The sequence below is a fragment of the Phyllostomus discolor genome, chromosome 13, assembly GCF_004126475.2.
Source record: "Phyllostomus discolor isolate MPI-MPIP mPhyDis1 chromosome 13, mPhyDis1.pri.v3, whole genome shotgun sequence".
NCBI lineage: Eukaryota > Metazoa > Chordata > Mammalia > Chiroptera > Phyllostomidae > Phyllostomus > Phyllostomus discolor.
This window is the reverse complement of record NC_040915.2, coordinates 6,788,189-6,813,470: the sequence shown is the minus strand read 5'-3', so window position 1 is coordinate 6,813,470 and position 25,282 is coordinate 6,788,189. Positions and strand designations below refer to the sequence as shown.

At 39.2% G+C, this 25,282-nt stretch overlaps 1 protein-coding gene across 1 annotated transcript in view; it reads right to left on the bottom strand.

Annotated features, from left to right (window-relative positions):
* The window catches only part of RAD50 (RAD50 double strand break repair protein), a 76,969-nt gene that overhangs the window by 5,525 nt on the left and 46,162 nt on the right, over positions 1–25,282 (bottom strand). The window contains exons 16-21 of the mRNA XM_028527377.2: positions 24,920–25,113; positions 22,899–23,009; positions 22,366–22,458; positions 22,179–22,292; positions 13,588–13,715; positions 11,011–11,235 (exon numbers count right to left, since the gene is read on the bottom strand). Of these exons, the coding sequence (XP_028383178.1) occupies positions 11,011–11,235; positions 13,588–13,715; positions 22,179–22,292; positions 22,366–22,458; positions 22,899–23,009; positions 24,920–25,113 (865 nt within the window). The remainder of the gene's footprint in view (positions 1–11,010; positions 11,236–13,587; positions 13,716–22,178; positions 22,293–22,365; positions 22,459–22,898; positions 23,010–24,919; positions 25,114–25,282) is intronic.

The following is a 25,282-nucleotide window of genomic DNA, read 5'->3' as shown; positions in this document are numbered from 1 at the left end:
CTAGAAGCTTTGGGGCAGAAAGAGTGATTCAGAGGCTTAAGCTGAGCTGAACTTCAGAACTTTTTATTTTCCCTTCCTAGCTGAAGATTCAGAAATCCTAATTCTAAATATGTACACCTCTTCTCCCCCCTCGTAACACTCTTTAGAAAAAAGAGCAGTTTCTAAACACTAACAAGAAGGAAAGAAATGTCTGTAAAAACAAAAGTAGCCTTTCAGAACCTAACACTGTTCTTAGTACTGCCTCCTGTCATCACAAAGTCCTCGGTTCTTTGGAAGCAGGCTGGTGAACTGACAAGCGCTGCGCGGGTGACAAGCAGGCCCGCAGCGGCGCCATGGCCACACAGAGGATGTGAGGCGGCCTGACTGCCATTTGCAAGCCTCTTATCTGATATATACAAAAAAAGAAACTGAATGTAATGCTTCTGCCTCTGCATAATCATTTCATGATCTTCTGGTTCACCAGCAAAGAGAAAGAAATGACTCAACATAAATACATTTTGAATATCAGATGAAGGATTTTGAAGTAGTGGACTGGAAAAAAACCATATGCTGCTTGTCGATGAGAATACAAGTCTCCATTTTCTACTTTATCCATCTGTCTTAGCCTAACATATGATACTCCTTTCAAAGGATGCAGACAAAACTTCTAAATATTTGCTAAAAAACCAACAAACAAACAACCTCAGAGAATGTTCTTGGATCCTGAATTTTCCTTTTTACAAAAGTCATCCTTCTGTATAAGTTAAAAATCTCCCATAAATGCCAACTCAGAGTGGGACTTATACCATTGGCTCCCTTTTGGACTTGGAATAAATTATACCACCAAGTTTCCTTATTCTTCAGCTTGCAGATAGTAGATCATTGGCCTTCTCAGCCTTCATAATCCAATAAACCAATTTCTGTAACATATGTGTATATGTTTCCCCCCTCTAGAGAACCCTAATAAAAATACAAACAAAACAAAACAAACAATCTCCCATAAGTAACAGAAATAAGCATTTGCAATGTGGAGAGCGAGCTCCAGGTGAGGCAGGTGTCCAAGCTGCGAACGGCCTCTGCCATGGCTCCCTGGACGACAAGGTGGTCCGTCCTGGCCCACAGGCAGGTGTACTGACAGACAGCACTGAAGGTAAAAGCTCTGGATCCGTGAAAAACCCAGACTCACCGAGAGGGGTGTCAGACAGAGTTGATGCTACCTGGACTGTATCTTTTGTCTAGTCTGGAGTTTACAACTCCACTGTGCAAGAGCTAGGGATGAGTAAGGCAACTACTATGCAGTAATCCACTTGAGGGAATAATAACAACAGCGGTTACTACTGATGAGCATTACCTTACGAGAGGAAAAATTATGCTTAAACAATCATATTATCTCATTTAATCCTTACAACAATACTGGAGAGTCAGGTTTGGTTATCCCCATTTTCCCATTAGGAAAACTGAGATGTGATGAAGTTAGTAACTTGCTCAACATCAGAGAAAAGTGGGTAGAGTATTAACAGCCCTTGAATAGGACAATTAAAAATTTAAAAGGCAGTCAAAAAGCCATCTTTAAGGCCACCAATCTCAGTTTTATGAGTAAATGTTATCAAATCTTCGAGGTACACCATTACATGTAACTCTCAAGTATGTAACATATTACATAGCAAAAAGACAAGTAGTAAGGGAAAAAAAGGATGAGTCTATTTTGCTTATGACTATAAATACAAGCATCCTGAGTAAGATCAAATTTAGTAGTGAGAGTATTGAAAAGAATATATCATGACCGAGTAGTGTTTATCCCAAGAAGGCAAGAATAGTATAATAGAAAAAAAGATTTAAGATGATACATTGCATTAATGGATTAAAAGAAAAAATTGTCTCAGTAGATGTCAAAATAGTACTTGTTAGGACACTGAGTTTTGATAAAAATCCTCAGTGAAAAATAGAAGAAATTTCTTTTTTTAAGATTCTATTTACTTATTTTCAAAGAGAATAGGAGAAGGGAAGGGAATAAGGGAAGGGAAGGAGAAAGAGAGGGAGAGAAACATCAATGTGTGGTTGCTTCTCATGTGGCCCCCACTAGGGAATGGCCCACAACTCAGGCATGTGCCCTGACTGGGAATTGAACCCATGACCCTTTGGTTCACAGCCTGCGCTCAATCCACCAAGCTACACCAGCCAGGCCAAAAAAACTTTAATTTGACAAAATGACTCTATCATACATACACAGCAGCATCCAATTAATGTTAAAATATACAGAAGTGTTCCTCCTAAAAATAAGAACACGAGAAAGGTGCCTTCTATTATGGCTACCCTAAAATAGTATCCTAGAGACCCCTAGTAATTCAGGAAGACAATTAAGAAGAAGAAGAAATGGGGGGGGGGGGCGGGAGGAAACATGTCACTGTTTCTGTGGGTGATACAATTGTGCGCTTAGAAAATCTAAGAAATCAACTGAAAAACTATTGAGACTAATAAGTTAGTCAGAAATAAAGTAAACATATAGAAATTAGTAGTTTTATTATCCAGTAGCAAAATCTAATAAGAAACAATAGAAAAAAGGATCTTATTCACAGTGGAAATAAAACCATGAAATACCTCGGGAGAAATCGAACAAAAGGCACAGGATTTAAAGGGAAAGGGCATAAAACTTTACAGTAGGACAAAAGAATGGATTAAAGCAGACAGACATACTAGAGGGTCCAGAATGGGAGAGTCCATACAGTAAAGATGTCCACTCTCCTCAGTCACCCACAAAGTAAACGCAATCCCAGCAAAACTCCCAATGAGATTAAAAATATTTTTTAAATGAAATCCATGAGGTGACTCTAACATTCATAAATCAAAAGAATAATGCAAAAGAATAAAATCACAATACTGGGGCAGGAATAAAACTAAAATAAAACCAAATACACAGTGAACTTCAGTTTATAAATGACACTTTAAATCAATAGGAAAGGTTTTAATAGTGGAAAGAAAAAAAATGTAAACTTATATCACCCTCCTTTATCAAACCTCAAATAAAATCCAAATGAATTAAAAAAATAAAAGTTAAATAAAACTATCAGAAGAAAATATTTTTATAATGTTAGGATTAGGGAGGCCCTTCTAATCAAGAAGCTAAAAATTAAGACTAAAGATCTGCCTACCTGAAAACCATAGTCACAAACACCACCACAAAGAAAGTCAGAGGGCAAGGACAAACTGGGGATGCCTGCCTGCAGCGTATGTGAGAAGGATAGATACCCAGAATATGCATTTAAAAAGTGAGCAAATCGCCGAGTAAAAGACAACCTAATAGAAAAAGTGCCAAAGAGATGTAAATAGGCAATTTTTGGAGGAGAGAGAGAGATAGCTGATGTATGTAAAAACATTTACCCTCACTAGTAAACAGGGAGATGTTAATTACAGTAAGCGCTGTTCTGTGTGCCACAGAGAGCACAAATGAGAAAGGGTGATGACACGAAAATCAGAAACAGGTCTTTTCACACACTACTGGTGGACACAAATTTCGTGAGTGTGCATACCCTCTGACCCATTAACTCCATTTCTAAGAAATTATCTTTCTAGTGTGTCTGCACAAGTGTGCAAAGACATACATACATTGTAGCACTATCTGTAGCAGCAAACATTTAAAAACTTCCTAATATATCCATTGGTGGTTAAATAAAATAGGTAACATCCATTTTATGGATTATGCAGCCATTAAAAATGAGGTACTTGCATATAATGAACATAAAAGATTTCCATCACATTAAGTGAAAGAAAAAGCTAACAGAAAAATACCTACAGTGTGATACTGTTCACATAAAATCAAAAAACATGTATTTGTGTATGCATACGTGCAAAAGCACCGTGAGTGAGATGAAAATGCCACCAATGTGCTAGCACCTCAGTGCTGAATAAATGTTAGATGCCGTCATGGAAACGGAGTCCCACGTGAATGTGTTCTGTGACGTGTGCAGCAGTGGGACGAGCAGAGGGAGCCGTGAACATCTGCGACACAAGGCTGAACGGGTGAAGGGGCTAAGTTGTACAAAGTGTTACAGAGCACACAGGAAGAAAAACTACACCTGCTGGGGAAGGGTTTCATTAAGGTAGCATTTCCAAGGAGGACAGTGCGCATGGGAAAATGTGAGTTGTCTTAAGGGAACAAAATGTTCAGTTTGCTTAGAATGTAGCAAATATTGAGAGAAAAATGGGGAAGACCAGGTATGGAAGTCAGTCCTTAAGGTGGCAGAGAACAGTGACCACCACCTTTAGGAACACTAACCTGGCGGAAGCAGTGTATGCTAACAGGGGCAGGAGGGATGGAGAGGTGGGGGAAACTTCCACAGTAACACAGGTCAGAGCAAGGAGGCCTGCCTGAGGGCCAAGGAAGGGAAGCAGCCCTGGAGCAGTGTGGGGCAGAAACCCTGGCAGAACAGATTGTGGATTGACAAACAGGCCCAAACGTGAACTTCAGACCTTTCAGCACCTGGACTTTACAGGGTGTTAATGAAGAATGACCTTGAAGGCCTATGCCCTCTAGTAAACAATCACTCTGCTGAAGCAAAGACAGGAATTTCATGGGCTGGAAACTGTTGTAGGTTAAGTGGTTGTCAGGTTAGTTGCATCGGCCCCTCCTCTGGAGTGGGCATGTCACTCAGTTAAATGCACACACTAGCTCATGTGAAGTGCTATGTTTTGTGAAAACTGGTTCCCAGGAGAAAGTGAAAAGGTCTAAGAGCTAACAATAGAGTGATCTGTAATTTATTTGGTCTTATACTTAACTGAAAGATTTCCTTAAAAATTTCACTTAGTCTGTGGCATTTACTGAGGCTTTAGTAGTATTGGTGATCCATGAAAGACTCAGAATGTCATCCTCACAAATGACAAGGGCCCACTGATTTCCTATGTGAACAAGAACACCACAAGGCCAGAAAGACAAAAAGACACATGCCAGCAAAACAACTCTGTATGCTGTAATGGGAGATGCGTGTCATTGCACCATGTCCAAACCCATACGATGAACACCACCAGCCCTCATGTAAACTAGGGACTTTGGGTGATTATGACGTGTTAGTGGAGGCCCACCAAATGGACCACTCTGGTAAAGGATGTTGATATGGGGGAGCCTATGGTTACTGGGTTAGGGCAGGTATATGGGAAATTTCTACTTTCTGTTCAATTTTGCTGTGAACCTAAAACGGCTCTAAAAACAGTCTACTGAGAGAGAAAGAGAAATCGAGAGGTGTGGGCCAGTGTACCCTGTGCAGCAGCTGCTATCCATGCCCCCCTTACACAGCCCTCCCCCTTTACACGGCAGTCTGCCTGCACGGCCCTTCAGCGCCTCTTTGCCCCATGGCTACTGCCCCAGCAGTGAGGTGATCTTCCAACAGCCTCCCACAATGGGATGCTTAATGAAAAGCTTCTGAATTCTCTTCTTCCTAAGTGTCCTTATGCTCTAGTTTGATGTCACAAGTGAAGCATATTAGGCCTCCCCAGGAACTACTGTTCGGGGTTTTTGCTGCTGTTCTGAGGCAACTTTTTAAATCGCTTCAGGACTTAGCCATCAGCAGAGAACTGAACGCCTGAAATGCAGTCACTAGAGAGCAGGTATCTGAAGGGTTGGAAAAACAGCATCAAAACAGACCAAAACGTCATTTGGCAGCAAAAGACCTTTCCAGGTCCTCCTTCTTTCATTATTTAAGCCATCTCCAGGACTTTAGTTACCACTTTGCAAAATTTAACGTAATGCTCAAAATCAGAAATGCACATAAAATGGTAAATCTTGAACTGGATTTCCCATCTCAAGCTACTTTACTGGATAAAATATTGATTAAAAGGGCCAGAGTAGATGGTAATGGAAAAAATATAATAAAGATTATCTATTACTTTCAAAAGATTTTGTATTTTATTTATCTTTAGAGAGAGGGGAAGGAAGGGAGAAAGAAAGGGAGAGAAACATTGATGTGTGAGAGATACACTGAGCAGTTGCCTCTCACACACTTACTGGGGACCTGGCCCGCAACCCAGGCATGTGCCCTGACTGGGAATTGAACTGGTGACTCTTTGGTTCTCAGGCTGGCACTCAATCCACTGAACCACACCAGCCAGGGCATATAATAAAGATTATATGTTAAAAAAAAAGGCGGGGAGGGGGGCAAATACAAGCATACCTTACTAATAAAAAATATTACTTAGTTCAGAAGCATGAAAAAAAACTATTAAGTTAATGAAAATTAACCAAATTAGAAAAAAGCAGAAAAGATTATACTTAACAAAAAATGTTTTCCAAAAACATTATCCTCCTCCTTGCATGTGAAACTGCACCGCCCTGGCCAGGTAGCTCAGTTATTGGGGTGTTGTCCTATACACCGAAAAGCTGTGTTCGATCTCTGGTCGGGGTGCATGCAGGAGGCAACAAATTAATGTTTCTCTCACAGTGATATTTCCCACTCCTCTCCCTCTCTGTAAAATCAATGGACATATCCTCAGGTGAAGATTCAAAAAAACTTAAAATTGCACCAAACTTTGAGATCTATAGGTTGCTAAAAAATTAGCTATGACCATTGTTACTCATTATCACATTGGATACTCCTCCCTATTGCCCTGATACCACCGTGAGAACTTCCTGTTTCCCAACATTTAGGTCAGCAGCAGCCCTCATGCATAAAGGAAATGGTGTCATGAGTATCATGTTTTACTGGGTTTCATGTTCCCAACTAATGATTTTTTGTTACCTAGCAAAACTCAAAATCCCGAATTTGCCAAACTCAAGTTACACATTTGAAAGAAAAATTACCTCCTTTTCTAGAGAAAACCCTTAACACTATTAAATTAAATTCTTAAACGAATTCCCTTTAGCCAGACTCCCCAAAAAACAGATTTTAAAATTCAGGCAATGGTTCAACCACTGCTGCAAGATAAACATTTGACTGCAAAAACTGCAGTGAGTGTGAAAAGTCTGGCTGTCTTTTGGTTTTGTAATCTACCAGCTTGATGCTGCAGGGCCCGGGCTGTGAAACTACTGCATCCGAGGTGAAGACAAGAGTGGTAGCTGTGAGAAGTGAGCTCTGGCTGAGCTCTCCATGAGTTAAGGAGCCAGGCTCTGAACAGATTCACTGAGAGTTGGCTGCCTGAATGCAAAACTGTGCAAGTTACACATTTCCACTGAGTCTCAGCAGGTGTGGCTTAATATGCATCATTCCATGTTTGGGGAAGAATGACAGTGGAAGATTGACATAGGGTAGAACAATGTATTTTGACATATTCTAAAATCATTTAACTTTAATTGATGTATTCTATTAAGGGGCAAGGAATATTATATTCTAAATGATGAGTATTTTCCTTTCTCAGCCAGTGTTCTCTGACCATTGGCAACGCTTACAATCAGTGATGTTTTTAGATGATTACTAATTACAGATGGTAATCAGCTCTTCTTGAAAATGCATTGCTAACTTCCTGTGTTACCTTAAATAGACAGCTAAATGCAACAATTACACTGACTGCATGCTTCATTCTAAGAGGTGAAACAATGAGGGAAATTTTGGACCTCACTTTCTTCTAGGTGAGAAGGCAAATTTAAGGCTCACAGTATAACCCCCTTAAGAAGGCCACTGTTTGCAAGCACAAGCTCACAGACTCAATTTTGGGGAAATCTGTGACACTTCTTTCCTTCTCATTTAGCAGAATCCACCTGATTACCAGATAACAGACCCCAGTGTGTAGCTGGGTTTGGTTCCTTCAGTGAGCCTGAACCACTGGAAAGCACCCTGCACACCCCACTCTTGCCCTTACCTGGCTGGCTCAGTGTGATCCCTCTGTAACTGAGGCACTTTTCCCTACAGAAAGGGCAATCCTTCATTATTCAAGGTCCAGGTCAAACACAGACTATGGGACGGGGCACACACCATGGCCTCCCCTGTTGGACTGTTAGCAGTTTGCAGGAGGGACCAGGTATGGCATCTTTCTTCCCAGAGCCTGACAAGAGAGGGCAGAACAGGGATTTCAGAAAGAACGTGTGCCTGATGGAGGACGGTCCTCCTCTCCTGGCTGTCACTGGCTCTCAGGGTCTGCAGGGACAGCTGGAGGGCTCCCAGGTGCAGTTCTCTATTCAGTCAGTGCACATGAGGCCAGGTCTGCAAGTCGGTAAGAGGAGCTGCCTTATAGCAGAACATGTGCAAGTAAAATTTAAACCCTGTTTCCCTAACTGGGCCCCTCAAGCCATCACCCCATATTTCAGCTCCCCTTCACAGAACTTTTGTAAGAATTATCTGTACTAACCATCTCCATTTCTTTTACCTCTCCTTTCCTCGTCCAACTTCAAGGCTTCAGTTCTAACCAAGCCACTGAGATTGCTCCTCAAAGTCATTAACAACCTCCATTTTGTCAAAGTCAAAGGTCTGGTCACTTTTTTTTTCTTAAATTTCAGTGAATTTCTGATTTTTAAAAAAATTACTTTATAGTTGACATACAATATTATATTGTTTCAGGTACACAACATAATGATTAGACACCTACCTTATGATTTATATTCCCCACAATTACTTTCACAGTTTCTTATCTGGCAGTTTCTTATCTGTCATTTGCAGCCCCCAGTGTCTAATGCTGCTGAACATCATCTCATGTTTGTTTTGTTTCCTCTTGGAAACATCTGTGTCTTTTAACCATTTTTAATGTACTGCTGGTCACTAGTTCAACTGGTCACTACATGCTTAATCCCCTTCGCCTTTTTTACCCACCTGCCCCAACCCCTCTAATCTAACAACTCTGTTTGTTCTGTCTTTACACATTTGTTCTTGTTCTGTTTTTCTTTAGATTCCACATATAAGTAAAATCATATAGTATTTATCTTTCTTTGACTTATTTCACTTAGGATAACACACTCAAGGTCTATCCATGCTGTTGCAAATGGCAAGTTTTCCTTCTTTTTTATGGCTAACATTCCATTGCAGTCATGTGCCATGTCCTCTTTATCCATTCATTCATTGATGGACACCTAGGTGGCATCTGTATCTTGGCTATTGTAAATAATGGTGCAATGCACATGGGGTGCATATATCTTTTCGAATTAGTGTTTTGGATTTCTTCGGATAAATATCCAGAAGCAGGACTGCTGGGTCATACAGCAGTTCTATTTTTAATTTTTCTGAGGAACCTCCACAATGGCTGCACCAGTTTGCAATCCCACCAACAGTGCACGAGGGTTCCTTTTTCTCTACATCTTCACATCCCACTCCTCAGGGGGACCACAAAAGTCAAACTATATTTGTTAATATCCACACAGTAATAAGTTCCAAGATGATACAAATAATGCTGCTCCAGGACCACTTTGAGAAACAATGTATTTGTTTTAAAATATGCATATTAAAAATTTAAAGGTAAACACCAAATTAACTGAAGTGAGTATATCCTTTACAACCCAAAGAAGGGAAAAAGGAGGAATAAAGAAAAACTCCACAGAAGACAAGAAGGCAGGGGAAAAGGCAGAAATAAATACAACTCTTTTATATAATTAATCGCCATGAACTGGAAGGACTACATTCACTAGTTAAAAGAACAGATTTCTGTTATACACTGAACACATTATACAGGTGCAGTATGCAAGGCAATGACACAGAGACAGACGCTGTGACCAATGAAACAGAACGGAAAACCCAGACTGACTTGCGCATGTGGGATTCTGACATGCGACATGAGCAACACTGCTGATCAGTGAGAAAAGGGTTGACTCCTCAGCAAACAGCCAGGACGACTGGTTAGCTGTACGAGGAAGAATGAAGTGGGAGTCCTACCTCACACTGTACATAAAATTCAACTTAGGACTAAACACTTCAATGTACTTAAATGTGAAATGCAAAACTTTAAAATGTGGAGGAGAAAACATAGGAGTAGAGAAGGATTTCTTAATCAAGACACAAAAAGAGCTAACCAAGAAAGAAAAGACTGGTAAATCCAACGACCTTAAAATCTACTCTGTCCATTAGAAGACACTATAAGAAAGTGAAAAGATAAACATAAAAAGCTTGAGAAATATTTATAATACATATATCTGAAAAGGAATTACAATGCAGAAGAGATACAGCACCTGCATATCAATAAGATATCTGATAATACATGAAATACAGGTGAAAGACATGAACATTGAAAGAAGAAAGGAAACGGTCAAACATGAAAAGGGTGGTCAGCAACATTAGAAATCAGGGGGCTGAAGATGAAGACCATAACAATTCACTATTTTTGGCAAAAATTAAGAAATAGACAAAATCAGTGTCAGAGGATGTCTCAAAAAAAATCTTTATATTCTGCTAATGGTGCCAATTAGTAAAAATACTGTGGCAGAAAATTTAACATTATTTTATAAAACTGAGCATTCCCTGAAACCCAGAAATTTTACCCCTACACAGACTCCAGGGAATCTCTCCCACCTTTGCTCCAGAAGACATAGCAAGAGTGTTCCTAGCAGCAAGGGTTCTATTAGCAAAGGCCCGGAAACACCCGCATGTCCGTCTGCAGGAGTGGCTACACAGTGGCATATTCCCACACAGAATTCTGTGTATCAGTGAAGATGAATGAACTATAGCTATAAGCAACATAAACAACAAAACAAAATTTTAAAACAAATTCTAGAAGAGTACACAGAATATATTTTTTTAAAAGCTCAAAAAGAACCATACATACAATAAAATTATTTTTTGTTTCCAAGCACAGAAGGCAAAAATCTGTGCCAGTGGTTCTGGGGAGTGGAGATGACAGAAGGCAGAGACGAGGAGGAGCATTTCGGTGGATGCCAGGCAGTGACAATGGCCAAGTTCTTGGATTGGGGGCTGGGTGAGGGGGTGGTGTCATGACTATGCCTTAATATCAACATGTGTTATTACTGACCTACACGACTTCAGCATGTGTGTGTACACATGCATGCCTGTATTCTTCCATTCTTTGGTGTGTATGATACACAATTAAAAAATAAAAAAGGAGGAAAATATGAATAAAATATGCTAGTTGATATTCACTGCAATGGAACCAAATTCCCCGTCCAATACTTACTGGTCAAGGGTCTTGTAATAAATATCCAGATCCTTGTTGACAAGCTCCGTTGTTCTCATAACTATCATCATTTCTCTATACTTTTCCTCAGCATCTCGAAATTGAGGTTTTTGAAGTTCTTTCTTAAAGTGGATAATTTCGTCCTCATAACCTTTCTGTCGCCCTATTGCCAAACTGTGATTTCTTTTTATAGTATCTATTTTTTCTTCCAAGTTCTGATGTTCACTGTAAATGGGAAAAATGACAAATGAGGACCATTTTTAGCTTTTAGCAGCCTGAAGTAGACAAGCCAGGTCTCTTCAGGGAGACAGGTATCATTTATCATTCTGTTAGCAATCAGCATATGGTAACAGAGTCTCTCCTTGCTTTTTACTTAAGGTTTCAGCATGAGAGAAAAGTCTTCCTTCCAGATCTCCGAAGCATCCAGGTTTCTAAACAGTCAATTTTCGTGTGCTGAATAAAGAACTCTCATACAATGTGAGCAGTGAGGAAAGTTCTAGGTTTCAGACACTAAAGAGCTCTTGGTGATTAATATTAGAAACTCAAACACTTCTGACTGAAAACTGAGAGTGTATAATTACCAACACTGAGGAGTTATTAAATAATAGGTGTCATCATTTTATTTATGATGTCAAAGACAAATATAGTTTTATCTAAGTTAAACTACTAATTTCTATAGTAATAACTACTAAAAGTTTATGCTCCCCATGAAAAAAAATTCTCACACATTAAAAAAGCATAACACTGACCCCCAAAAATAAGATACCCAAACTTTTCTGATAACTTAGTAGACAATGTAGATTTTAATGTGCGCCTTGAAAAATCTTCATTTATTTAACAATAACTTATTAAGCACCCTTTTGTATGCCAGGCACTGTTGTCAAGTTTATGAACATCCATGTAGAACTGGCCTGACTGCCCTGGCTGGCGTAGCTCAGTGGATTGAGTGCGGGCTGCGAACCAAAGTGTCGCAGGTTCGATTCCCAGTCAGGGCACATGCCTGGGTTGCAGGCCACGGCCCCCAGCAACCGCACATCGATGTTTCTCTCTCTCTTTCTCCTTCCCTTCCTTCTCTGAAAATAAACAAAATCTTTAAAAAAAAAAAAAAAAAAAAAAAGAACTGGCCTGACTGCCCTTTTTGTTGACATTTCTGTTGTGTTCTGGTTGAAGAAAGGTTTGAAAAAGATCGGTTGTACTTAATAGTCTGAATGGATATAAAAATCACTGTTATATACCAGGAATTATAAAAATTAGGAATTATAAAAATACATGGTTTTGGTCTTCAGTAGCAAAGAATAAATTGTTTCATTTACAAGTTTCTTCTAAACCTGACTAATGTGGCTCGGCTGGTTGGGCATTGTTCCACCAAGTGAAAGGTCACCGCTTTGACCCTGGTCAGGGTGCACGCCTGGGCTGTAGGTTCAGTTCCTGGTTGAGGCACATGTGAGAGGCAACCAATCAAAGTTTCTTTCTCACATTAATGTTTCTCTCCTTCTCTTTCTTCCTCCCTTCCCCCTTTTCTAAAAATAAATAAAGAATAAAGTTTCTTCTAAAAACTTTACTTTTCCCAACTTGCCACCAAGAACACTAACATTATAACAGCTGAGGCTTGGAAGCTAGGATACCTAGGTCACATTCCTGGCTTTCATCAGTATTTCCTGTCATTTTTTTCTGGGTCTCAGTGTCATAATGTATAAAAAAATGAAGCGGCTAAATATGAAGAGCAATTCCAGTTAGAAAGTCTGATTTCCTCATTATATGAAAGAGATCTTAAACAAGAGGTTAATTAACTACTTGCAATATAATAAATTAAATCAAAATTTCAACTTACTATATCCTTTAGAAAAACTTAAAGTATTCTTTGATTCAGATTTCTGTGCAAAGTCAGAAAAACAAATGAAAAATCTACACACAATGGCTAAATAAATGAGAGACCTGTACTAAATCAACTGAGGTAGTTAAAAAATCTATTTGGTGAGCACAACCTTTTATACCAGTCAAGCACATTAGCGTCAACTGGGTTTTTACAGAATTCTTAAGGCAACTAACTCTAAGGCAGACAACACAGGAATAAAATATTTTCTGCTGCACCAGGAAGGTAGAACCTATAGTAAATACCAATAAAACCAGATGAAAGAAGAATCAGGGTAATCTTAAAAACAAAAAACCCTGGCTGGTTGTCACATAATTACAACTGGGACCATATATAATGGGTCTCCAATGTCAAATCACTTTGGCAATACTGCAGACTACATACGCTCTGACCCAGGCAGGGTCCACAGGCTATATGCTCCTTTTGCTTGGGACCATTATGTCATGAAGCAGGCTAGCAGAAATCTGGGGACATGGCATTTGTAATCCGGCCCATCACTGCAGCAGAACTACAAATTCTCTATCACTTGTTCACTAATTTAATTCACAAGACCATGAAATATATTAGTATAAAAACTCCATTCACCTTCCTGTAAGTCTCAAGGGACATTGAGGCTAAAGGCTTAAATCATTTTTTAAAAACATGTATTGAATATTCTTCACAATTAGTAACAGATGTTTTAAAGACTATTTTTAAAAACATACTTTCTCATCTGTAAAACCTGCATTTGACCCATTTCCTTCAAATGTCGTTTTCTTTCTTCTTCAACTTCTTTTAGTTCTTCATTTCTTTTTCTTAACGTAAGGTTATCCTGCAGCCATCTTTCTTGTATCTAAATGTAAATATTAAATCAGTTAATAAAGACGACCAAGTGACCAACATGTGGCTCATAACAAGCAACTGCTGACAGGCACTGCTACTTCTGCCTTGCTGAGAATCATGTGAAACCAACAGAGGGAGCCTCAGCCAGCGAGAAGGCACCTCCAGCCTAGACTAACCTGGATGACACAGGGCACACAAAACAGAAATTCACACGATGAAATAAAAACTACAACTATATATTTAAATATCTTATACCTCATTGGGTCATCTTGCATAGGAACCCCACAATAACATCTAAAAGACCACCAGACAGTAATACTACTATCAGTCTCCCCCCAATTTTTTTGCCTAGTTGTATTTATCTCCTACCATGTGCCAATACTAGTAGATATTAAGCATGTCAAATAAGAACTTTACCTTCAAGCTAACAATCACACAAGTCAGTAAGAAGTGCCAAAAAATACTAAATGTCTATCTATTTGAAGTTATTTCCCTGGCAAATGAACTGAACTGAAAGTTTAAAAAGTTGGCTGTTCTTATTGAGTAGTTTTGTTCTTAAAAGAGAGTTAATCACGCAGCAGCAGCAGCAACACAATTATTTCAGCAGGTTTCCCAGTGACTACAATGGACCATGTTACCAAGAGACAAACATTAAGCACAAGATTGTAATTTGATTCTTTGAAATTCAAGAAAAAAATTTCCTGCAGAAATAATGTTGGTTTGGATCATAAAAGACTGAATATAGAAAACATCACAAGTTCAAAGTCAAGACTTCTCAAAAAAAGCTAGGACCCTCCAGGAAGCCTTGCAGCTGAAATAAACTTAGTCATGTGGGAAGTGGGAGGGAGAGGCAGACCTTTGGCAAAACCTCGTTGCCAGCAGTAACAGCACCAAGTCACCAGCTGGGAGAGAAGCATGGTGGGACCTTTCTCACATGCTTAGTGTTCACATCCAACCCTGACCATCTATAAACCACTATTTCGAGGGTTTCCCCCCCAAATGCCACCAGTTTTCCTGGAAATAATATACATACTTATCTATTAATGCATCATTATAAGCAGTTAAAGGGGACTAAATTGATATGGTTGGAAGTGGGTACATGGTGAACTGAGGCCAGCTGCTGCTAGTGCCTAACATGGGGCTGCTCAGTGAGAGGTACAGGGCACACCAAGGCCAGCTGCCCCCTGGTTGTTTGTGGATCTTTGAGACTTTAGGAAATTTTGCAGCATGAGCCGAGGCAGACCACTTGTGTGGAAAAGCCACTGAAAGAGGTTTGGGCAGGCTCTGCAAGACGGGTGGGGCCAAGAGTGTTAGCCAGGTTAATGGAGAGCTTGGATTTGTGTCTGCCTGCTTGCCTGCCGCCGGCTGCCTGGGAAGAGGGCTCAATAAAGGAACCATGGCATCTTCAGTCCCTGAAGAGAGCTGCCCCTGCCCTTGAGCCTCTGGCCTTCATCCTGAAGCTAGTTAATTTAGTCCCTCCCCACGTCCCTGGAATGCCCCTGGAATTTTCCAAGCCGTTGCCCCTGTGCTGGAGCTCAGAGTGAATGAGTTTGTGAGGGGAAAGTCTGTGCTCAGGCCCTTTAAGATCTGCAGCACCTAGGTCTCTATCAGCTCATTTTCTTTCTTAGATATAATACCCACTGGTTTTCACAGTCAGATAATATGGGGACTCCTCTTCCTGGCACTGGTGCCCTGGTGTGGAGCTGGGACTCCTCGTTCTTCAGCAGGAACCTCTGCAGCTGAGAGATCCCTCCTGAATCTTAGTCACTGCATCATGAGTGTGAGACCTGACCATTCCATGCCTCTCCTTCCAGGCTCAAGGTAGCTTCTTCCTTATATCCTTAGTTTTAGGCATTCTGTTCAGCTAGTCTACAGGTGGTTCTCCATGCTGGTTGCTCTATAATTTAGTTGTAATTCTGATTTAATGTAGGTGGAGGTGAGTACACTGTTTCCCTGTTCTGCCCTCGCGATAGGTAGCCACCATGAAAGAACTCCTGAATGGACTATCACATGTTTGGCTGAGATTGATTTTTGGCACAAAATACTGTTTCTGGTTTGCTTTCTATCATGGTCATCAGAAAGCTAGGCATTTCTTTTAGGTCAGTTTGTTGCTCTTACTTTCCTTTTGAAAGACAGTATATAGCATACTAGTTAAGAAGCATAGGCTTGAAGTCAGGTATACCTAGGCTCAAATCTCAGTGTTATACTTTCGAAGTGGATGACTTTGGGCAAAGTAGTTTAAATTCTCTGAGCCTCAGTTTAACTGTAACAGGGTGAAAATAACACCAGTCATAGGGAGCTATTGTGAAGATTAAATGATTTAATGTATGTAAAGTAATCAGAACAGAGTCTGCCTTCGAAATTGCTAGTGGGTCAAATTTGTCCTTATATTTTAAGCAATGAGAATTCTGATTATTTTCTACAAAACATGAAGTATCAGAGAAAGGCAGGAAGGACAATCAGACGCAGTTATAGTACACCAGAAATGTTTTTCTGTTATACTAACAATTTCACAAGATAGGGCCAAGGTCCTCCTTGGTTACTACTTTTTTGACCTTTGGTAAGTTAGGTCACTTCTAGTTCCTTTTGTCTGAAAAATAAAGGAGGCAGATTATTAAACTTCCAAATGTTTTTTTTTTTCCCCATGGACTAAATTTGGTAGAGTGTAATCCTATAAATAAGCTACTATTAGGCTCCTCAATTCTTAGATAAACCCTTGTCACTCAGCTCAGATGATGGCTAATGCTTGCAGCTGGCCACCTAAAGGAAACAAAAATTAGCGGCCCTCTAGGAGCCTGGGATAACACTGAACAGACTGCAGTCCAATATCCACCAAAAATCTGGTTGGGAAAATAGCTTTTACAGAGGATTGTCTGAAAGCTATGCAGTGTCTGGCTCAGTGATTAATAATAGTTAAGGATATACATCAAAACCCTTGAGGTCATTCAAGAAAACATACATGCCTCTGCCCATGCCCCAAAGGGGCATGATTCATTGGTCTGGAATGGAGAAATAGACATGTATATTTTTAATAACACAGACTTTAAAAAAAAAATCAGATGTATAATTCATGTAACACAAAATTCACCATTTTAAAGTATACAATTCAGTGGTTTTAGCATATTCACCTTGTACAACTATCACCACTAATTCCAGAACATTTTATCCCCACCCCCCAAGAAACCCCATACTCATCAGCAGTCACTCTCTAATCTCTCCTCCCCTTTCCCCCCAGTCCCTAGCAATACTAATCTGCTTTCTGTCTCTATGGATTTGCCTATTCCGTACATTTCATATAAACAGAATCATAATATGTGGTCATTTGTTGTTGGCTCCTTTCACTTAGCACAGTTTTCAAGTTTTGTCCATGTTCTAGTGTATAACAGTATTTCATTCCTTTTATGGCTGAAAAATATTCCATCATATTATATGATAGTTAATTTTATGTGTCAACTTGATTGATCCACTGGGCGCTCAGACATTTGGTCAGACATTATTCTGAGTGTCTTTAAGGGTGTTTCTGGATGAGATTCACATTTGAACCTAGGACTGAGTAAAGCAGTTTGCCCTCTCTAATGGGGGTGGGTGTCACCCCAATGACTGAAAACCTGAATGTAACAAAAACGCTGAGTGAAAGGTAAATCCTGACTGACTTTGTGGGCTGGGGTAGTGGTCTTTTCCTGCACTTGGATTCAAACAGAAACCTCAGCTCTTCTTTAGCCTCTCGGCTCTCCTGGTTCTCAGGCCTGCGGAATCAGACAGGAACTATAGTATCAGTTCTCTCGAGTCTCCAACTTGCCAACTACAGATCTTGGGATTTCTCAGCTTTCACAATCATGCAGAGCCAATTCCCTGTAATAAATTTACACACACACACACAGACACACACACATATATACTCATCCATCCATATCCTGTTGGTTTTGTTTCTCTAGAGAAACCTAATACCTATGGACATACCATATTTTGTTTATCTATTCATCAGGTGAAAACCATTTGGGTTGTTTCCATATTTTGATTACTATGAATAATGCCACTATGAACATTTTATTTTTCTTGGTGAAATACCTACCTAGTAATGGAAAAAGCTAGGCATTTTTGATGGGTGCCCCTAGCTAACCTTTGATCTCTAAATACTTTTATTTTGGCTAAAGTTACACTACTGTCTAAGGAACCTCATCAAAGGATGATAAAGATGCTAATATACACTTTTACAAAACAGCCCCATGACGTTTGTTGAAGACACGGTTTTCATTAATCTTTACAGTGTCCTCCTTTTTGTGAATACCCACAGAGACATTTTTCTCTGGTGGTGGTACAGGGAAGCAGTTTCCTTTTAGCTCTGGGGCAATATGAATCTTACCTAATTGTGACTTCTTCTCTTCATGTGATGACTACAATAGAATCTTTAGCAAGCAAATCAGATCTCACAGCCTACATTTTATACATAGTATGTCCTCACTTAATATCATCAATAGGTTCAACAACTTTAAGTGAAATGATATATATTTAAACCAATTTTACCAAAGGCTTATTGCTATACAGTAAATATAAGTTAAGTTCCTAAACATCTCATCAACATTATAACAAAACAATGTTATCCAAGGATCTGCTGTTTTACTACTCTCCTGGTTTCTTTAACTTCTTGTCCTTACTTCCAAATTGCCTCATTTTCATGTTAATTTAAAATGTTATTTGGCATTGCTCTATGTGTATAACTTAGTAAATAATTTCTGGAACAAAGTAGGTTATAGAAGTAAACTAATACAGTCAGATCCACTAAGTTCAGATCATCAACTTGAAAAGGGTCACAGATTGGTAAATCTTACTCATCTTAGTATCTATATATGGAGGGATATTACTGATTTATAGATTGTGATTTCAAATAGGCAACCCTCATATAAGCTAGTGATAGATAACTATTTTGTTATATGCGCATCATATAGTTATTAAGCATGTATCAGATGGCAGAGACTCGATTTACCTTTGACTGACATTTACGTATTTGAAATTCCTGGCACTACAGTCAGAGACCCTGCAGAAAGCTACATGGCTAATCTTCAAAGAGATTTCTAACCACCACTTTCACACAAGTGATGAAGATATTCAAATACCATATGATGTTTAGAATAGCAGGGCAGAGAAATGGTGTGCAAGTGACCCTCGAACAGCAAGTTTGAACTGCAGAGCTCCACTTACACACAGATTTTCTCCAAGACGTATGTGGATGCCTGTGCTGTTTCTGATTTGCGGTGGGGAGTGTGCAGGCGCAGCAGGCTGCCCGTGTGCACTGGTCTGCACCATGTCACACAGGGGACTTCAGCATCCTTGAATTTTGGTATCAGCTGGGAGTCCTGGACTCAAGCCTCATGGATACTGAGGGACAACTAAGCTTTGGGGAAATCAAAAGTTATACACACATTATCAACTGTGAGAGGTGGGTGCAGAAGGACTATCACTCTTAACCCCTGCATTGTTCAAGCATCAACTGTAGTTGTTAAATTAGGTAGATTAACCATCATGTTTGCATAAGGCATGTTGAGGATAGTTTTTTTATGTGCTTTTACACTGTGGAAATCAATTTCTTTAACAGAAAAATCAATGGTATAGAACTCAACTAGAAGGTCATTTAATATGTAGATATTTTACTTACAGACAACTTTAAAAAATATTATACCTCAAATCCTGTTTTGTGTAATTTATACTACATAAAAATGTTAAGAAGAAAAAATACAGGTATTTGTAGGATATATACTATCACAGTTTGCAACAAGGAAAAAAGCAATCAAGTAAATATACAAAATAGACTCTCTTATAATCATTTAAAAATGTTATTGGACTTCTGGTCACGATGGCGGCATAGGCAGACATGGCTTGCTTCTTTGTACAGCCACATCAAAATTACAACTAAAATATAGGATCATCCATCCTATATTTTATAGGATAAACCATCACTCAGGATCATCCTAAATCAAGTTGAATGGAAGTCTGACAACTATGGTATTAAAGAAACCACATCCATCCAGACTGGTAGGATGGGCACAGACGTGCAATAGGCTGGTCCCACACCCATGTGGATAAAAATTCAGAAGGGATTCCTCCGAGCAAGAAGTCCCAGCCCCAGGCCACACCCTCCAGGCCAGGATTCCAGTGCCAAGAAGATAAGCCCTGGCTGCAAAAACCAGCGGGGATTGAGTTGGTGGAAGAAACTGCTAGAGCCCTGGACAGTTCCTTTTGGGGAACCCACACAGGGACTCACCTACTCAGACTCACTCCCTCTGAGCTCCAGCACTGGGGTGGCAGCTTGAAGGGCACCAGTGGTATAGAGGGAGAGAATGAAGTATCTGGCATCAGGGCAAGCAGAGGTCATTGTCCCTTCGCCAAGCCCTCCCACCACTCCCACCACAGAGCAGATAAGCTGGTGCCAAACCTGAACTCCAAAAACCTGGCTAACACCATTTGACCTGTCTTGAAGATCCTCAGAGGCTCTGTCCCACCCAATTTACGGGCCCACCCAAGCTGCTTTTCCATAAGAATGGCTGGTCTTAGCTCCTAAATCCTATCAAAAAAGCAATAGCTGGCTTTAGGGAGCCCTAGCAGCAGCCAGATTAGAGTCACAGCTTGACTTCACCTGGGAATCTCCAAGCCCTATATAAGGAGCAGCCATCTCAGATTGCTTTATAGCTCAGGCAGGGTGCCTTGGGCAAAGCACATGTAGGGACTGACCTTTGTCTGTACCACCCAGGATACCCCAGGGCCTGTGTACCCACTGGACAGCTACAGACTACATCAGAGAACCACCACCCTGCCCCTGCACAGCTGATCCTCCATGAACCACGGATAGCAGAGGTTGGTGGTCAGTGGTAACAGCCAATCCTAGTAGCTGCCTGGCCTGGTAAAACCCTCCCGTTGATCTGTCAATAGCAACCAAAGCTCAACTACAAGAGGTCATTGTACTCAGACAATACAAAGGTTGCACCTCAAGTACCCCGCTTGGGTGATAGGGAAGGCTGTGTCACTGGATCCTATAGGACACCTACTACATTAAGACACACTACCAAGACAGGGAGTCAAAACAGCTCTACTTAACACACAGAAACAAACACAGGGAGGCTGCTAAAACAAGGAGACAAAGAAACATGGCCCAAATGAAAGAACAGATCAAAACTCAAAAAAAAGAGCTAAATGAAATGGAGATACGCAATCTGTCATATTCAGAGTTTAAAATACTGGTAATAAGGATGCTCAAGGAACTTAGTGAGGACCTCAACAGCATAAAAAAGATCCAGTCAGAAATGAAGGATACAGTAATTGAAATAAAGAACAATTTATAGGGAAACAACAGTACAATGGGTGAAGCTGAGATTCAAATCAATGATTTGGAACATAAGGAAGCAAAGAACAACCAAGCAGAAGAACAACAACAACAAAAAAAGAATCTAAAATAATGAGGATAGTATGAACAACCTCTGGGAAAACTTCAAGAGGTCCAACATTTGCATCATAGGGGTGCCAGAAGGAGAAGAAAAAGAGCAAGAAATTGGAAATCTATCTAAAAAAAATAGTGAAAGAAAACTTCCCTAATTTGGTGAAGGAAACAGACATGCAAGTCCAGGAAGCACAGAGTCCCAATTACCATAAATGCAAAGAGGCCCACTCCAAGACACATCATCATTAAAAAGTCAAAGGTTAAAGATAAAGGGAGACTCTTAAAAGCAGCAAGAGCAAAGAAGTTAGCAGATAGTTAGTTGCCAGATGGGAGGGGGAAAAGGGAGAATGGGTGAAGAGGTGAGGGAATTAAGAAGTACAAATAGGCAGTTACAGAATAGCCACAGGGATGTAAAGTACAGTACAGGAAATGGAGTGGCCAAAGAATTTATAACCATGACCTATGGACATGAACAATGGTGTGGGGGTTGCCTGAGGGAATAGGGGTCACTGAGTAGAGAGGGGCAAAAGGGTGAAGATCAGGACAACTGTAATACCATAATCAATATAACATATTTTTAAAAAGAATGTTATCAATCTGTGAATTGAGTTGATATGTAAGATTAAATTGCATTAAGTGGAAAAAAGTAAGGTGCAGGATATGTGTGGTATGATCTCATCTCTGAAAATAAATATACACACACATTATCTATCCATCTCTCTGCTGGTATATGAGTAAGAAAGTTCTTTAAGAACTAACAAAAAGCTATTAACAGTAATAACATCTAGGAGTGAGACTGAGAATTACCAAAAAAGGAAGTACATTTTTAATTTTAGTCTTTTATGTTTAAATTTTGACCAAATAGATCTTTTAATGAAAATAAAAATAAAAGGAAATAAGAAAAGAATATGTTATTGGAATTGATATTCTCTACTGTTGGCATTTCTGCTTAGTGGATCTACTGAAAATAAAAGTAAAAAGTAAAGAACGTTATTGGTATAAGGGATAGCATAAGCCACCATAAGCCATGAGCAAAAGACCTACCTTCTGTGTATCAATATCTTGTCTCATGATTCCCATTTCCTTATTTATCTTTTCGTGGTGTTTCTCACTTTCACTTAGTTGAGCTATTACTTTATTAAGTTCGGTTTCTTTTTGCTACAAAAAAGAAAGAACTTTAAGCACAATAAATAAAAATAAAAACAAATAAAACAAGTTTAATGAACATTACCTTCTTATAGTCATCTTTCCCATCTTGAATATAATTCTCAATGTTTTTCATGTAACCGTGAATATTCTTAACTTTCTCTTTGATATCATTTATCTGTGGAAAAATATTTATTAAATACTTACTAGTTGAGAACCAGGGCATAAAAGATTTATTTCCAAGGAAATGTAAAAATAACAAAAGCTTAATAGGAGAGTACAGTGAAACACTGGCTTGGAAGGTAGGAGTCTTGGGTTCTAGTTTTTATCACCAGCAAATTTTATCTCAGATAAGTCCCTTTGCACCTTTGGAACTGGATTAAATAGTCTCAATTCTCAACTTCTATTACAAATCAAGAAACAAACTAATTTAAGTTTAATCCTTATTTTAACAAGAATTTTTAATGTTAAGATTATGTCACAAATTTGAAAATACTATTTCTTATACTTTTAATTTCATGTGAAATAACAGTGTCCAACATTGTCCAACATGGTGCTCTGAACATAACAATGTTTAATACGTATACCTGGTAAGTAAACATATAAATGAAATCTTACTTTATCCTGTGTTATTTTGATACTTGTATTTTTTTTGCAAATTATTTCTTCTTTTTCCTGCTGGAACTTGTCCAGTGTGGTTTCCAAAGGGCTTAGCTGTTCTTTAGCATCCTAAAAATATAAAAAATAAAGTCTTATATACATTCCATTATCTTATTTCAGGTGTCAGACTTTGCATGCATAAGAGCACTCTTGTATGCGCTAGGCTTTAAAAATTAAGTCATCTGCCCCTTCCAACACTTTTATGAGGAAGGTACCATTATTTTCATCCCCTGCTTCAGGTGAGTAAACAGGCACTGACATGGTCTGTCCAGGGTCACAACAGTAAATAAAAGGAGCCAGGATTCAAACCCCATCCAGCTCCAGAGTCTCTCTCTGAGCCACTACACTATCCTGCGTCAGCCAGAGTCCCAATTCTTAACCTACACCATTACATGAGCTCCCAATTACATGAGCATGTGGCTTCAGGTATAATTTTTTTAAGTCTGCAGGGGCCCATATCAGCTCTGTGTGACCAAAGAATGGGGAAGTTCGTTCACTCCAGGCCTCTCTTTTACAGACAGGAGTATGACTGTAAAAGATATTTTTGTCCTTCAACTTGGTTTGCTAAGACTAAATACATATTTTATGGTAACAAAAAAAAAAGTCCTGTACACACTGATATCTGATGTATCCACCCCTATTCTGAAAGGAAAAAGGCTTTCAAGTAACAAACTAGTTTACTAATCAGAAGTCTGCATTGTATGGCCTTGTAGTATCTCTGCAGCATACACACATGATATGCACTATTCACAAACAATAATCCGCAAGTATTTTAAGACCCTCACCTATGAGTGGAACCAAATCAACAAAACAAGCAAGCAAAATAGAACAAGAGACATTGAAATTAAGAACTGACAGTAACCAGAGGAAGGAGGGAGGGAGGGATAATGGGGGAAAATAGATGAAGGGCCATCAAAGAACATGTATAAAGGACACACGGACAAAGCCAAAGGAGGTAGGTTTGAGGGTTGGAGGTAGAGGTAGGTGGGATGGGGGGGTTTGGTGGGGGGAAAATGGAAACAATTGTACTTGAACAATAAAAAATTATTAAAAATATATTTTTAAAAAGACCCTGAAATTATTATTTAGTATTACTTTAATACAGATGTATTTTTATCATATTGGGAAGTGGTAAGGTATAGTGGGAAGTCAATGTCTTAGATATCAGTAAACCTAACATCTGAAATTAACCCTCCCTCTTACTAGCTGCATGAACTTGACAAGTCATTGAACACCTAAAAGTGTCAATTTCATTTTCTATAATAGAGGATTCAGTCATATAGCACAACTAGATGACTGAGTCATTAACTGGCTTACTGTCAAAGTGCTTTAGATACACTAAAAAATTATATAAATGTAAGGTAGTATTTTATATCATACTCAAAGCCTCTGATAATTTGTAGCCCAAAAATACTTAAGAAATGTAGTACCTGTAGATTTAGTAATATATTTAGTGCTTGCTGAATGTGTGTAATTATGAAAACCTAGATAACTATTTCTAAAATTGTTCAAAACTTAATTGGTTGTGTCTTAGACTTGATTAATCTAGATGAGGGATTCCAAATAGGTTCCATTCCATGTGCCAACTCAATGCCTATTACTATTTGGGGAAGACTACATCTGGAATTAAACAGAAATAGTGCCATGACTAAGGCAGTGTCTACTGTGGGTATAGAATTTGTAGATAAAACAAACCTCATATGCAGGAATCCTTATATGGAGTTGGCCACCACCACCTGACCACCTCCAGCAACAGGAAATTCACTACTAAAGTAATCGGGCAGCCAGTTCCTCCTGTTATGACCAAAATCCTTCTCCCAGAAAATTTTACCTGTGAGTACAAGGGTCCTGTCACCCAGGAACCACATGAAGAGTTACTGTACCATTTTCATTTTATCCTCACAATAACCACAATTCTAGCCACTATACCAATAAAGAGCATTTGAACCAATTAAAAAAAAATGTACAAATGTTCTTACCTTTATCTCTCTATATAAGGACTGAACTTCAGTGGACAATTCCACAGTCTGTTCCTCCAGTTGCTGACGACGTTGTAAGTTAGTGGATATCTGAAGTTTCTCTGATTTAAGTTCATTTGTTATACTTCTCAGGTGTTGAATCTGTTCCTGCTGGTCCTGTATAAACTTACGATTCAGTTCAATCTTACTGGAAACTGCACAAAACATATGAACACAATGATTAATGTAAGAGTACAGAAAATGCTATGAGCAGCATCCTTCCAGGTTTATAGGCCAATGGAATTCATAAAGACGAGTTTCTATGAGTCCCACCCACTGCAAGAAAAGTGCCACTAGGGCTATTCTAAGCCCCTAAACCAGCTT